Raw genomic sequence first — 15,054 nt, 5'->3', positions numbered from 1 at the left:
TTAGGATAAACTAGTTTGGCCTAGGCCAAACTAGTTTATCCTATCGCGTTAAGAACAAACTAGTTTGGCCTATACCAAACTAGTTTATCCTAACGCGTTCAGGACAAACTAGTTTGGCCTGGGCCAGATTAGTTTGTCCTGAAATCAGGTTTGGTTGATAACAGATTCATGCCTTTACAATCTGAACGATATATTTTTGTATGATTTTTATTATTACAGGTGTTTCTTATTTTTGCTTGTCATCCATAAACACTACATAGAACCGGTGACACAACGGAACGGGCTCCTAGCTGAACACATACGATGCCACATGTATTGGGAATGTGAAGCTAACTCTAAAGACTGGCCTGAGCATAAATTGGGTACCAAAATATTAAAAGTTGTATCAAATTTATATAAGCGACTATCTACTAGCGAATTACCAGACTTTTTCATTAAACAGAAAAACCATTTTAGAAACATACCCAGAAAGTATTTAATATTTGCTCAGAAGATCTTCAACGAACTTACGCAATCACCCATTGTATATTTTCTTAGAGCTTTAAGGTAAGTTTTTTAGTAGCTTTTATACAGTATCCCTACTTTTATATCCTTTGACATCAGTTTTTTGTTGATATTTCAACATATTTTTAATTTACAGATTAGAACAGTTACATTACAAAGCAAGAAGTTTCTGTAGCTGATTTTTTAGCCTTTCGTCTATTTATTTTGCCGAATACAGCCTTATAACTCGAGCAAGTTATCTCCATTCATCTCTGTTTTCTATGAGTCGCTTTCACATTGGTTCAGCAAAGCTGTTAATGTCACCAGTTCAATGCATTTGAGGTCTTCCTCGTGGGCTTTCGCTTCATAGCGTCACCAATTCAATATTCCTTTATTCTATCTATAATTCTCGAGACAGTTCCCATTCTCTTTATCTTGATGGTATTGTTACAAAAATAAAGAATAAAATAAAAGAAGCAGGAATTAGTAACCAAGATCTGAAAATAATTAGAAATATTTACTAGAATCAGACTGCAAACCTCAGTGATTGAGGCAAGGTTGTATTTTGTCTCCTCTAATCTTCAATCTCTACTATTAAAGAATGTTTACCGAAGCTTTGCACGAAACTGAAAAAGGTATTCTACTAAACGAGTACCGTCGAAATAACATCAGGTATGCAGATGACAGCACAGTATTTGTAGACAACCTAGAAGACCTACGAGTCCTTATGAACAAAATCACTTATTACAGTGAACAATATGGACTCAGTATAAACGTAAAGAAGATAAATTTTATGATAATTAACAAGAAATATATGACAGAAGATCAACCAAACCCCTGTAGAAAGAGTGACGCACTACAACTACGTCGGCACCATAATAAATGAAGAATGGACGAACAACCAAGAGATAAGAGAGCGCCTCGAAAAAGCTAGACCCACCGTCAACCGCATTGAGGCCTTCTTCACAACCTCTTTTAGCATAAAAGTAAGAATGCTACGATGCTACGTCTTCTTTTTTGTTTCTTTATGGTGTTGAATTGTGGACCTTGAACGAAGATGTGTGCAGAAGATTAGAAGCATTTGAGATGTGGCTATATCGGAGAATTCTTAAAATCCCGTGGACTGACCGGGTCACAAATGAGGAGATCCTCGTAAGAATGAAGAAGAACCGAGAAGTACTGACCACCATCAAATCTCGAAAGTTAGAATACTTCGAAAATATTATGCAAAATGAATCCAGATATATACCCTCCTACAAGCCATCCTGCAAGGAAAAATATTTGAAAAACGAGATCCAGGAAGAACCTCAGAACCTGGTGCAACATAACATCTGTGTGGCTACAGCTACATCTGATGATCGCCAACATTCGTCACGGATAAGCACATCAAGAAGAAGTGTCATCTTGTCTTAAGCCTAAAGTGAGTTTTATTGGTCCGACTTTCTTGAAAATTTTCAAAATATATAGGTTACATATGTTATTATTATCAAATTTAGCCATACGGCTCACACTCCCTCTAAGGGGAAAATTGACTCATCCCAGATACCTACGGTATCAAAAGGATTGAGCTCTGGTGTATGCAGGTGTATCTCCCAGAAATTTTCGTACGCATCTGGCCGTCGCGAGTAGTACAGCTTTCTGCATGGTCTTATAAAGATGTTCATTCAGACCCAGCTTTTTTATGCTTTCGAGGAGGGTCTTCGGAATGACTCCAGTAGTAGAAATAATAATCGGTATCGTCTGGGTACTTTGCATTCTCCATTGCCTTCGTATTTGAATTTCTAGATCTCTGTATTTGGCGATCTTTTCAGTAAATTTACTACGTAGATTATTGTTGTTAGGTATCGCCACATCAATTAGTGTTGTTTGTCTTGTTAATTTATTAACTAGTACGAGATCTGGTCTATTATGTGCCACTGTTTGGTCTGTGAGCACAGTGCGGTCCCAGTATAGCTTGTAGTTGCCATCCTCAAGCATAATCTCAGGGACGTATTGATAATACGGGAGATGGTCTGTTTGGAGAAGTCCCAGCTTGATAGCTATCTCTTGATGAAGGATTTTTGCTACTGCATCATGCCGTTCCTTGTATTCAGTTGCAGCAAATGCCTGGCAGCCCCCTGTAAGATGTTGGATGGTTTCTTGGGCTTGACATCCATATCGGCATCTGTCGTTTTGAACCTGAGGGTCTTTGATGATATATTTCAGGTAGTTTCTGGTTGGTATAACGTGATCCTGAATGGCCAGTAATGAACCCTCCGTTTTAGGGAACATCTTTCCTGATGTCAACCAGTAGTTCGACGCTATATTGTCGAACATAATCTTGGCTGACCTCATTGGGATGTCGCCCGTGCAGAGGTTTACCCATCCAGGCGCGCACTTTTTCGTCCTTAGTAAGGTGGTTTATGCGCATTTCTGGTTCCCTCAGTTTGATCGGTGTTGTGTCATCTACTGCGCAGATAGCGCGATGTAGAGTAGATGTCTCAGCCTTCATCTGAAAATAAGTTCTTAAATTAGCAATTTGTTTATCTAATTGCTCACCTATATCCATAAGTCCTCTTCCTCCTAGATTCCGTGGTAATGTTGTTCTTTCTACTGCACTTTTAGGATGGTGTTTTTGTGCCTTTGTGAGGTGTGTTCGCACTTTTCGCTGAAGAGCTTCTATATCTGTTTTTGTCCACTTAACAATACCAAATAAGTAGCTAAGCGCGGAACATGCGTAGGTGTTTAGTGCCTTAAACAAATTTCTACTGTTAAGGTGTGAGCGAAGCAGCTGTTTTATCCTTCGTATAAACTCAGTAGTTATCTCTGTTTTCATTTGTTTATGGTCAATTTTCCGCGCTTGCTTTACTCCAAGATATTTGTACATATCGTTTTCACCCATGGCCTCGATGTTCTGGCCATTTTGCATATCGAATCCTCCGGGCTGTACTTTTCCTCTGACTATATTTAAAATACGGCACTTGTCTAGTCCGAAGTACATACTAATATCATTAGAAAAAGTTTCTACAGTTTTTACCATCTCGTCGAGTTGGTTTCGAGTGGAAGCCATTAATTTCAAATCATCCATGTACAATAAATGATTAAGCTTCGCCACCACATTGTTGTTATTTTTGATGCTAAAACCTGCATCTGTGGAGTTCAATAGCTGAGATAGTGGGTTCATAGCTAGACAGAGCCACAGAGGACTCAACGAATCTCCTTGAAACAGGCCCCGGCTGATTGCGATATTTTCAGTTTCGATGTTACTTTCACCAGGTATTTGAAGGTGAATTCTAGTTTTCCACTCTGTCATTATATGTTGTAAAAAGGTCACTATATTATCATCGACTTTATATATTCTCAATATATCTATAAGCCATTCATGCGGCACTGAATCAAAGGCCTTCTTGTAATCAATAAAAGCAGTAAATAGGTTCCTCTTTTTGGAATATGCTTGATTAGAAATGACTGAGTCGATGATAAGTTGTTCTTTGCAGCCCATGGAACCCTTAGCGCATCCTTTCTGTTGAGGCTCTATGATATTGTTCAGCGCACAGTGTTGGTAGATACGCCGGGCTACACAGGATGTGACCAATTTATACAAAGTTGGAAGACAAGTAATTGGGCGGTATTTTGCTGGATCTTGGGTGTTATTTTGATCCTTCGGTATTAAATAAGTGGTTCCCTGAGTTAGGAATGATGGTATATCCTGCGGATTAGAAATAACATAATTAATTAGTGTTGATAAGCATTCATGAGCACTCCAAAACTTCTTGAGCCAAAAGTTTTGAACTCCGTCTGGTCCAGGAGATTTCCAGTTATGAAGCTCTTTGATGATATTTGAGACTTCTTCAGTGGTGAAGGGTTCGTAGAGAGTAGTAGTGTAGTGTTGGCAGTTCTGTGCCGTATCTTCTATCCATCCAGCATTGTTGTTAAGAGCAGCTGGTGTGGAAAGTTGATTTCCCCAAAACTCATGAATTTCTTCTTGGCTTGGATAAGACTTATCGAGATTTTCTACGGTGGAATTGAGTTTTCGATAGAACGCCTTCTCAGTAGTCTCAAAAAGGGCATTGTCGGATTTTCGGTTGTTACTCACTTTGTACCTTCTTAGTCGTCCTGAATAAACTGAGAGTCTTTGTTTTAACGTATCCAGGCACTGTTGGGCTGTGTTGTTTTCTGGATCGTATCTTGAGTGTCTTGTAGTATTCCGTATTATTTCTTCAGCTCTCCTGATGACTCTTGTACTTCTTACACCTCGTATATATTCTGTGACTCGACCAATATCCCTACGCAGCAATTCAATCTTTCCGAGCAGTCTTTTTTCCCAGGGTGCAATTCTGCTACCAGTCCTTCCGTTATTAGAACCCCGTCGTGTTCTGATCTTAATGCCCATTACATTAGCAATTGCTGTTGCTGCACAGTAGATTAGCATGTGTAGATACTCTAATGTGTGGGCTTCTACGACATAATTGGGTAGGACTTCAGTGTTCACAATTTGTAACAGCACACCTAGTCTCTTACAAGAGTTTATTCGTGGTAGCGGTGGTCTGCTAAGTGGGTTTGTTCCATTAAACTCTTGTACAGCACGTGCCATTTCGCTTACTAGTTTATCATGTAGCTCGTTGTTTTCCTGCTCTGTATTGTCAGGTTGAGTTTCTTGTATGGCAAGCTCAGGAATCTGCTCATACACTTCATTGGGGACTTGATCTTCAATTACAACATCGTTATGAATCTCCCGTTCGACTTCGCTTCTGATGATATTGCGTCTAGTCTCTGGGATAAGGTTGTTTCTTATAATTACCCGGTATTGGTCTGATACTCGTTGCTCCGATACTTGAATATCTGGGTACGTCCTGCAAAATTCGGCATACAGCTGTTGTCGGTAGCCGATTGTTTCTTGACCGAGGTTTGTCACCTTGTAGTAGAAGCGCAAAATGTTCTCATTGATGGACACAGTCCATTTCATGCGCTGCCTCGGTCGTCCCGCTTGAGTGAGCGCCGGCTGATGATCCAGCGCAGCACCTTCGACGGGTGGAGCTCTTGTTGTTGTTTGGCTCGCTTGTGGTTGTGGTTGTGGTTGGGCTGTAGCTGATTGTATGACAGGGGCCCGCCTCCTCAACACCCTGCCACCGACGTCCCGCATGCTGTCACGTCCAGCGCCGGCTCCAGACGTGCCCTGGCGATCCCCAGGCAGCGATCCTAAACATAAGTTATGATTCTCCATTCTCATGGGTGTGCATTTTATACCTACTGCCAGGTGTCAGTTTTTGTTCCACGGCAAGTATCCCTGCTACTCTCTGGGTATTGGCGCTACGAATACCCAGAAAGCATCCCCCATTCGCAGGGGCCGCGCCTGATAGAAGAACTGACAAAAAACTCCCACAGGGTACTCCCACTCCTTATTATTATTATTATTATAATTATTATTATAAATCAAATAAGGAGCGAGCTCCTATTATGCCCAAAACAAAGAGAAATATCATTTTACAACTAATACAAATTAAAAATAAAGTTAAAAATTAACAAACATCAAATAAAAATATTGAAACAATAAAACAATGTCGCCCTAAAACAATTCAATCCTGTAAAGCTCCCATAATGTTCAAAACAAAGAAAAATATCGTTATAAAACTAATAAAAATTTTAAAGATTACAATTTCAAACAAAATTTTGAAACACTAAATAATGCCGTCCTAAAATTATTCAGTCTTGCAAAGAAAATAAAGAATTATCAAGTCTATTTTAAAAATGTTAACACTAGTTGCCGATATGGTGTCTTCATCTAAGTTATTCCAGATGTTAAATATTCTGTTTGGTAAAAAGTTCATTCTGGATCTTGTTGTCGTCTGTTCCCTCTTTAATTTATAACGATGACCTCTTAATCGTTCGTCTAGATTTAGCGTAAATATTGTGTTAAGGTTTCCAAAATTATATTTTAAAATACGGAAGGATATAATTAGGTCACCTCGAAGACGTCGATGTTCAAATGTTGTTAGATGAGCCAAGGGTAGTCTGTCTTCATAATTAGGTCTTACACGGCCAAATGCCAGTCTTGTGGCTTTACGTTGAACATTTTCAAGTAAGACTTTATCACGGTTAAGATCTGGACTCCACACTGGTCCGGCAAACTCAAGAATAGGTCTGACGTATATAGAGTAAAGTTTACTCATTGAGGTTAGAGATATTCGTGTAAAACATTTGCGGATTAGAAACAGTTTGGAATTTGCACGTTTACACACGGACACAATATGGTCAGACCAATTTAAGTTACTGTTAACTATCACTCCAAGATCTTTGTGGGAGGTTACTGACTCTATGGGATGCCCATTAATAAAGTACGGTAGTAATGGGTTATTTTTGCCAATATGTAGTATGACGCATTTTTCAATGTTCAGTGGAAGTAACCACTCTGAGGACCATTTGAATATTGCGTCAAGGTCGGTTTGAAGAACATGTTGGTCAATAATTGGATTCACATATAATTTAGTATCATCTGCGTAAATGGAAACCTTATTCATGGATACAACAAGAGGAAGATCACTAGTGTATATACAAAATAGTAGTGGTCCAAGTACTGATCCTTGTTGAACTCCACTCTTGACTGGTTTGTCCAGTGAATAAGCTTCCCCAACACGAACTCGGAAGTACCTGTCTGATAGAAAATTTTGAATCCAAAAGTTTAACTTTCCGCGGATACCATAGTGATCCAATTTAGCTAGTAATCGACGTTTGGGAACACGATCGAAAGCTTTGGAGAAATCTAAATAGACTACATCAACAGGATGTCGATTGTTTAAAGATGAAGACCAGTCACTTATACAATGAAGTAAGTTTGTGATCGTTGAACGACCCTTGATAAAACCATGCTGCTGGTGAGGGATGACATTTTCTTGAAGGAGGAATTCAGACATAGCTTCAGAAATAATGGATTCCATGACCTTGCCAACAATAGGAACTAGGCTGATTGGACGATAATTATTGCAGTCAAGTTTATTTCCTTTCTTGAATATAGGAGTAACCGAAGCCAATTTCCATGACGAGGGAAGAGAACCCTGATTAAAAGAAGTATTCATTATAAAGGATATAGGAATGGCTACAAACTCTGCACACTGTTTAAGGAAAAAGGAAGTTAGTCCATCTAATCCAGGTGATGAATTATTGCGTAGTTTCGACAAATGTTGTTTAATAACATCTGGAGTGAAAGAGATATTATCAAGAGTTGTAAGAAGACGTGGACTCATTATTTGAGGAATGGTGTCATTTGGTTCGTCTGTAAAAACCTGAGAAAAAAATAAGGATAAACATTCCGAAGATTCATTATTAGAAGAACATATGGACCCATCACCTTTTTGAAGTAATGGTATGGAGAGTTTAGAAGATAAAGATGTGCGAATGTACCGATAAATTTTTTTACTGTTACCACTAGAAATGATAGATTCTTCATATTCTGTTCTTAGTTTTAGCAACGATTGTTTGACTCTGTTAGAAAAATTACGGTGAGCGAGAAAATCATGTAGAGAACCAGTAAGTTTATACGTTCGCCAAAGCTTTCGTTTATGTCGAATTAAGCGGATAGCTGAGAGGTTAATCCAAGGTTTTAATCGATTTTTGTATGTTTGTCGTTCAGTTGTATTATCAGAAATTATTGTAATAGCAGTATGAAGAAAAGAGTCCCACATTGACGATGGATCTGGGTGATTAAGAAAAATAGATTGCCAGTCTATCTGGGACAAAACAAAATTAACAGTAAAGAAATCAGTAGTGGCATACGTTACGAGATTATTTTTGCAAAGTGGTGTTAGATTAAATTGAATGTGAGCAGTAATAAGTGAGTGGTCAGAAATACCCACAGGAGAGGACACATCAAGTGTAGAAACTAATTGATCATCATTTGTAAAAAATAAGTCTAAAATTGAAGGATGATTATTAACTCTAAACCTTGTAGGTTCAGTTATTAGTTGAATTAAGTTTGAGTTCATGACAAAGTTTTTAAACAAATTTTGGGAGTTAATAGTGTCAGTTTTGGAAATAATGGGCCAGCTAATCTCAGGAAAATTGAAATCTCCAACGACAATGAGATTTTCAAGGGATGATAATTCCTCAAGTTTGTCAATAAGCATATTGTCCTCAGTAAGTACTGTATCCGGAGGTCGGTATATGCAAACTATATTAAATGTAAAAGAATTGTTAGTAACAAGCAAATGGATAATTTCTATACCTGGCAAGTCTATTGTTTTATTAGTTATTGAAAAAATATTAGTAATTTCATTTGCTAAATAGATGCATACTCCTCCCCTTTTGTTGTACCCTTTCTAAAAATATGGCTTTTCTACAAGTTGGTACAGTTTTATAACAGGGTTCAAAATAGAGGAAAAATTGAAATTGGTCAGCAAATGTGTTTAGTTTTCTCCCCTTGTATATGTATTTTTTAAATAAACATTTACGAAAACAGGGCCATAGTGGATGCGGTGAAGACTCACCCCGAGTTGTAAAGCCAGTCAAGAAAGAAAAAAGAAGGGATTTATCCTGTAACCAGTGTTTCTCAGTGTAACTTTCCTAATAATTATTTACTAGGGCGGTCCGATAAGTAGTTAACCTTTAAAATCAAAACGAAATTTTTGGAAAAATGGCGATTTATTTCTGAACGTAGTGTTCTTTTAGATCGATACACTTGACCCAGCGATGCTCCACTTTCTTTAACCCGTCTGAAAAATACTTTTTCTCGAGGTCTGCAAAGTAGGCTTCCGTGGCGGTGATGAACTCCTTATTCGACTTAAATTTCTACCTGGCGATTTACGTTTCCAAGTTTGGAAACAAAAAAAAGTCGTACAGCCCCAAATCTGGAGAATTTGTTGGATGGAACAACAGTTTGTAGCCCAATTCGACCAATTTGGCGATGGCGGAGGTGTGCGCCGGAGAGTTGTCATGGTGAAAGAGTATTTATTTCTTCCCCAATTGGGGCTATTTTTTCTGTAAGTCGGCGTCGAATCTGGCCAATAATGCGGCATAGTAAAACCGTGTGATCGTTTTGCCCTTTTCCAGGAAGTGGATATAGATCACATGTTGTAAATCTCAGAAAATGGTGGCCATCACCTTTCCGGCCGATTGGACAGTCTTCGCCCTCCTCTGAGCACGTTCTCGGGATGACGTCCACTGTATCGACTGTTGCTTGGTCTCTGGTGTATATCAGTGGAACCATGTTTAGTCGATGGTTATGAAACAACGTAGAAACTCATTTGGATTATGCTTAAACAGCATCAGACACTGCTCTGAAGTGGTCTCATGGTTGCGTTTATTGTTCGAAGTTAAAAAAATGCGGCAGCTATCGCGCCAACAGCATTTTTATGCCTAAGATTTCATGCAAGATATGACCAACGAGATCTTTTGAGATGCCTACTAACTGTCTCAGCTATCGCACGCACCTTCAGTCGGCGGCCTACTAATACGAGATCGTTTATTTCTTTCACGGTATCCTCAGTGGTAGCCGTTTTCGGGGCACCTGGGAGTGACTTATCAAAAACCGAGTGCCACTATTTTGAAACTCTTTAAACCAATTTTTGACGGTTTCCATCGAAGGAAAAGAGTCACCGTTTACAGCATTCAGGCGCTTTTTGATTTCACTGCGGGATTTCCCTTCTAAAAACAAGAGTCGAATCACCGACCGATATTACTCTTTTTCATTTTTCTAGAACCCCGAAACACGCCCGCTTACACTCGCGGTCAAAACAAAACTACGCTCTACGAGTCCGATTTGGCTGGTATTTGGAAAAAATGGCGTCTACAAGAATGTATATACACGATGGTAGTTTTCTCTTGCGACAGTAACGCCATCGGGCGGAGAGGCTAAGTACTTATCGGACCACGTATAGGGAATTAAAGACTACCTAATAGTAGGTAACCATGTCAAAAATCCTAGAGTGTGTCCTGTAGTACTACGATGTGACCTGATAGTAATGGGCACTCATAACATTATAAGATATGAGTTTTTCTTGCAATACTGCTGATTTATTTTCCAACTTCTTGCATTGGTTTTGTTAGGATTCTATTGCTTCCAGACGCTTTATTTCTTTTCACTCAATGTAAGAAGAACGTGTGATCGGAATTCATATCCCAAGCTTTTTTCACGTGTATAAAATTTATAGATATGGTTAGTACTAGGGTTTCCAGTTGATAGTGTTTGACATTTGAGATTATTGCAAACTGTTAACTGTTAGTAGTTCTTTGCCTTTAGCTGTTATTAATTTAGATCCCAAGTGGGTATGTTTTGCATTTAAATCTTCTTCAGTTATAATTTTATAGTCTTGTCTATCTAGAAATTCAGCATGTGTGTGATCTCATATGTCTTTGTTTTAATTATAAAAGATGTAGTCTTTATTTATACCGTTTCATAATTCTTTTCTTCGTTATGTAATATGGATTCATTTATTACAACTGCAATTCTGTCCTCTTCTGAATAGTCTGGATGGATAGTGTGATACATAAAATATACCTTAAATTTGATAAAAATGATTCCTTAGTGAAATGCATCTCAGCAATAAGGCAGATATCAATTTTTTTATAATTCAAGGAATATTTGTAGCTCTTGTTGATGCTGCAATAACCCTTTGTATTCTATTTTAGTATTCTAATTTGATTAAACTTTTTTAACTTGCCATTTGTGCGCTATATTACAATTTTGAGATACGATCATCTAGCTTATCTAATCTGTCTACTCTGTACCATTATCTGTTTTCAATCTTTGTTCACCTAATTCTTGATCTCGCAATGTTTTTCTGTGTTTCCTGCAGTTATTTGACTATAATTATGTTTTGTTTTGGTAATTACGCTAGTTGAATTTTGTTGCTCAGTACTTAGGTACATTTAGTCCAAGTTGTGGGTGAAAAATAGGTCGATTCAGGATATAACTCAGGAATTTTTGAAACCTACCAGGTGTTGTAAAGGACGATGCCAGGAATAACTTCTACTAAAATGTAACCAAAAATTTTATCCGGTTTTTTATTTATGGCGTTTTTCATTTCTTAAATTTTCAATTTTTAAAGATTTTTAATTTCGCATCTTAGCATATTCATTTTAGAGAAAAACTTTTAAATAGAAAATTGTAGTAAATGAAAAAACCTACAATTTGAGCTATGGAGAGTTTAATTTTGTTAATATAAGTTATTGCAAAACAGCCGGCGAAAAGTCCAAAATGGCCGTTTTTTGCAATTGCATTATTTATTGTAAAAATAACTCTTATGTATTTTGTTAATGCTTTAAAATAAAGATCTTCTAATACCAAACATAAAAAAAAGTAGAGCCCGATTGGTGAACTTGTTGCTTAGATATTATAACTTGTTTATCCCAAGGGGTCAAATCCTTTTTCAAAAAAATCGTAGAGAGCTAATCCAAGATCCACTCTCCTTCTAAAGACTTATATTTTCATATTCTGATATAAATAAATGCGTATAACATTTTCAACCTCTTATTTCGGGTTTGAAAGTAATTGGCCAAATTTCGTTATAAACATTTATAACTGAAGCCGCCGCTGTACATCCTATGAGTTTCTAAGTTGCAGGTTATTGTTGCTGAAGACAAAATAAAGATTCAAAACAAAATAAAAATTTTCTACGACCAACTGAAGCCGAGATAATTGTTTTTGTTTTTTTTTTTAAATCGTAGTGACTTTATTCCATTAGTATGTAATAATCGTAGTGACTATTATTTCACAGTCATTGACTAAAGAAAGACTTATATTATCTTAAAATAAAATTATTTTAACCGAAAATTACATTTAATTATTAAAAATGATTTATAAAGTGTAGTGGAGATTTATTTTTCGTTACGAATGTGATTTATTGTGTCGGTTGCCCTTAGCAACGGCTAGCAACTTATAATACATTGAATCACGGTTTTTGCTTTAAATTTTACAGCACCGCTTGGATTGACATGAAATTGAGCAAACACATAGATAACATGTCAAAGAATAAAAATGATAATGGGCTCTGTGTGCTTTTGTCCTGGGGTGAGTTTCACCCCTAATAAGGGGTGAAAAAATATATGTTCAAAATAAGTTCGGAAATGGATAAAACGTCTAATTCTAAGCACCTTTTGTTCTATAGCATTTTTTCACCAAGTTAGTACTTTTTAAGTTGTTTTCGAATAAATGCCTTCATTTTTCAACAAAAGAAAAACACGTTTCTGGGGGGTTTTTGACAAATAACTCAAAAAGTAAGTATTTTATTGAAAAAACATTTTTGTCAAAAATATAGCAAATTAAAAATTTAAAATTTGATGTATGCATGAACTCTATTTAGACTCTAGACCAGTGTTTCTCAACCTTTTTATTATCAGGGACCGGTAATACTTGGGATAATTTTTAGCAGACCAATAATTTTTAGCGGACCGGTAATAGTTAGGATAATTTTTAGCGGACCAATAATTTTTTCAAATATGTATTACCTACATGTTAATAAATTATTATTGAAAACTAAAATTACAAAAACTATTTTCACAAAATTTTTAACAGTTTAATGTGATTGTCTATTTCTTCTGTATAACAGTGTCCATTTCGGGTTGTAAATTGGTTAGTGCTAATCGAAGTCACGTGTTTATCGACAACCAATTCCTCGCTTTGTTTTTAGTTGTCGTCATTGTCGAAAATCCCGCTTCACATAAATATGTTGTGGCAAAAGGGAGCAACATCTTCATAGCCTGGTTGTGAAGAGTGGGATATTCTTCTTTCATTTTGATCCAAAATTCATTGGATGTCATTGTCGAAAAATTTACCTTTAACGTCAAATCAGAACAAAATGTTAAAATGTGTTGTTTTCCTTGATTGTTTAATTGAAGATTATCATATTCTATGAAAGGATTTCTTCTTATTCTTATTCTTCTTGTAATAGGACTATGTCCTGTTTCTTCTGTTATAGTATTTGCTGCGATCTGAAGCTCCAGCTCTCATACCATCGTTTTTGGGTCTTTCTATGGGTCGCTTGGTGTTGGACTTCTGTGTCTTCGCCCATTTCGCCATACGTTCAGGGTCCATCCGATCTACGTGGTCTCCACATGCGTCGTCGTGCTCTTGTCCATCGATCTCACTACGTCTTGAACGCCTAGCCCTCTCAATCTGTCTTCGTTTCGTATTCTATCTCTGAGTGTGATACCTCTTATGGATCTTAGGGTTTTCATCTCTGTTATTCTGATTATTTGTTTGGTCTTTGCTCTCTCGGCCCTTGTCTCAGCTGCGTATGTCGGTATGGGTCTAACACATGTCTTATAAATGCGGACTTTGCTTTCGGTGCTCATATATTTATTCCGCCAGATTATATCCCTCAAGAAATCAGATATTCTCGCTGCTTTCGTTGCGTGCTGTTTTGGTTCTTGTCACAGATGCCTGACGCTAGATATTTCCACACCCAAGTATCTACAATCCATTACCTGTTCGATTATATGGTCGTCCACTACTAATTTACATCTAATTGGGTTCTTGGATATTATCATCGATTGGGTTTTCTCTATGGATAGTGTCAGGTTATACTTTTCGGCGGTTGTTTTGAATTTTTGTAGTAGGCGTTGTAAGTCATCTTGGTTTTCGGCTATTAAGATTGCATCATCTGCGTAGCAAAGTATGTATTCACATGGTTCGGTTACCCATTTTGTATCCCTGGCTCATTTTGTTAACACTATAAATGAAAGGATTTGTTATCAATAAATTACTCTCAAGTAGGTACACCAATGTCTGTGGGAAAATATTTTTCAAACCCATCATACAATGCTTGTAAATAGATATAAATTGTTGCATTACGTTTTATTTATATAATTTAATTCTTTTTTGGTATTTAGGAAATCTAAGTAAGCGGAGAATATTTGACAATTATTTTGTTTAACTTGCGTTAACCAACACTTAATCTTTTTCTTAAAAGCATCTATTTTGCTGTGCAAATTAAATATATCTGTTGTACTACCCTGAAGACTTTAATTTAAATCGTTAACGTAAGAAAATATGTCGCGCAGATAGGCCAGTTTTGCTACCTATTCTGTAACGAAAAAATAATTCGATAATGAAGATTTTTTTTTCATTTAGAAACATTTTCACTTCTGTTCGTAATTCAAATAGTTTTGTCATTACTTTACCCCGAGACAACCATCTTACTTCAGCATGAAGTAATAGTTATTAGTTGTAGTTACAAGTGATATTCTGCCCCTACTTCTTGGCAAAGTATTGCAAATCATCTTGAATTTAAATCTCTGTTCTTATTAAAATTCACGATTTTTATAAATTCGCAAAAGAACATTTAATCCTGGTCCTGGTAACAAATTTCTCGTTACTAAATGTTGTCGATGTATGACACAATGTGTAATGATGGGATCTGAGGACGAAACTTCTTGAATTTTTTTAGCAACACCACAGTACTTTCCTGTCATATTAGCTGCTCCATCAGTTCACAGGCACAGAATAGGCTGTTGGATGTCACTGTATCAGAGCGCGAAATTCGCGGGGGTTTGCATATGCAACATATTTTCTGTGGACCGGCAAAATTTTTCCACGGACCGGCGGTTGAGAAACACACTAGACCCAGTAGAAACAAAGTTCTAGCTAATGAAAAATAGGTT

At 37.0% G+C, this 15,054-nt stretch overlaps 1 protein-coding gene across 1 annotated transcript in view; it reads left to right on the top strand.

Annotated features, from left to right (window-relative positions):
• LOC126888066 (uncharacterized) overlaps positions 1 to 15,054 on the top strand; it is a 131,547-nt gene that overhangs the window by 101,532 nt on the left and 14,961 nt on the right. Inside the window, exon 6 of the mRNA XM_050656084.1 lies at positions 220 to 546. Coding sequence (XP_050512041.1) covers positions 220 to 546 — 327 coding nt within the window. The remainder of the gene's footprint in view (positions 1 to 219; positions 547 to 15,054) is intronic.

The sequence above is a fragment of the Diabrotica virgifera genome, chromosome 7 (genome assembly GCF_917563875.1).
Source record: "Diabrotica virgifera virgifera chromosome 7, PGI_DIABVI_V3a".
Classification (NCBI taxonomy): domain Eukaryota; kingdom Metazoa; phylum Arthropoda; class Insecta; order Coleoptera; family Chrysomelidae; genus Diabrotica; species Diabrotica virgifera.
The sequence above is the reverse complement of the archived record's forward strand: the minus strand, read 5'-3'. Positions and strand labels throughout refer to the sequence as shown.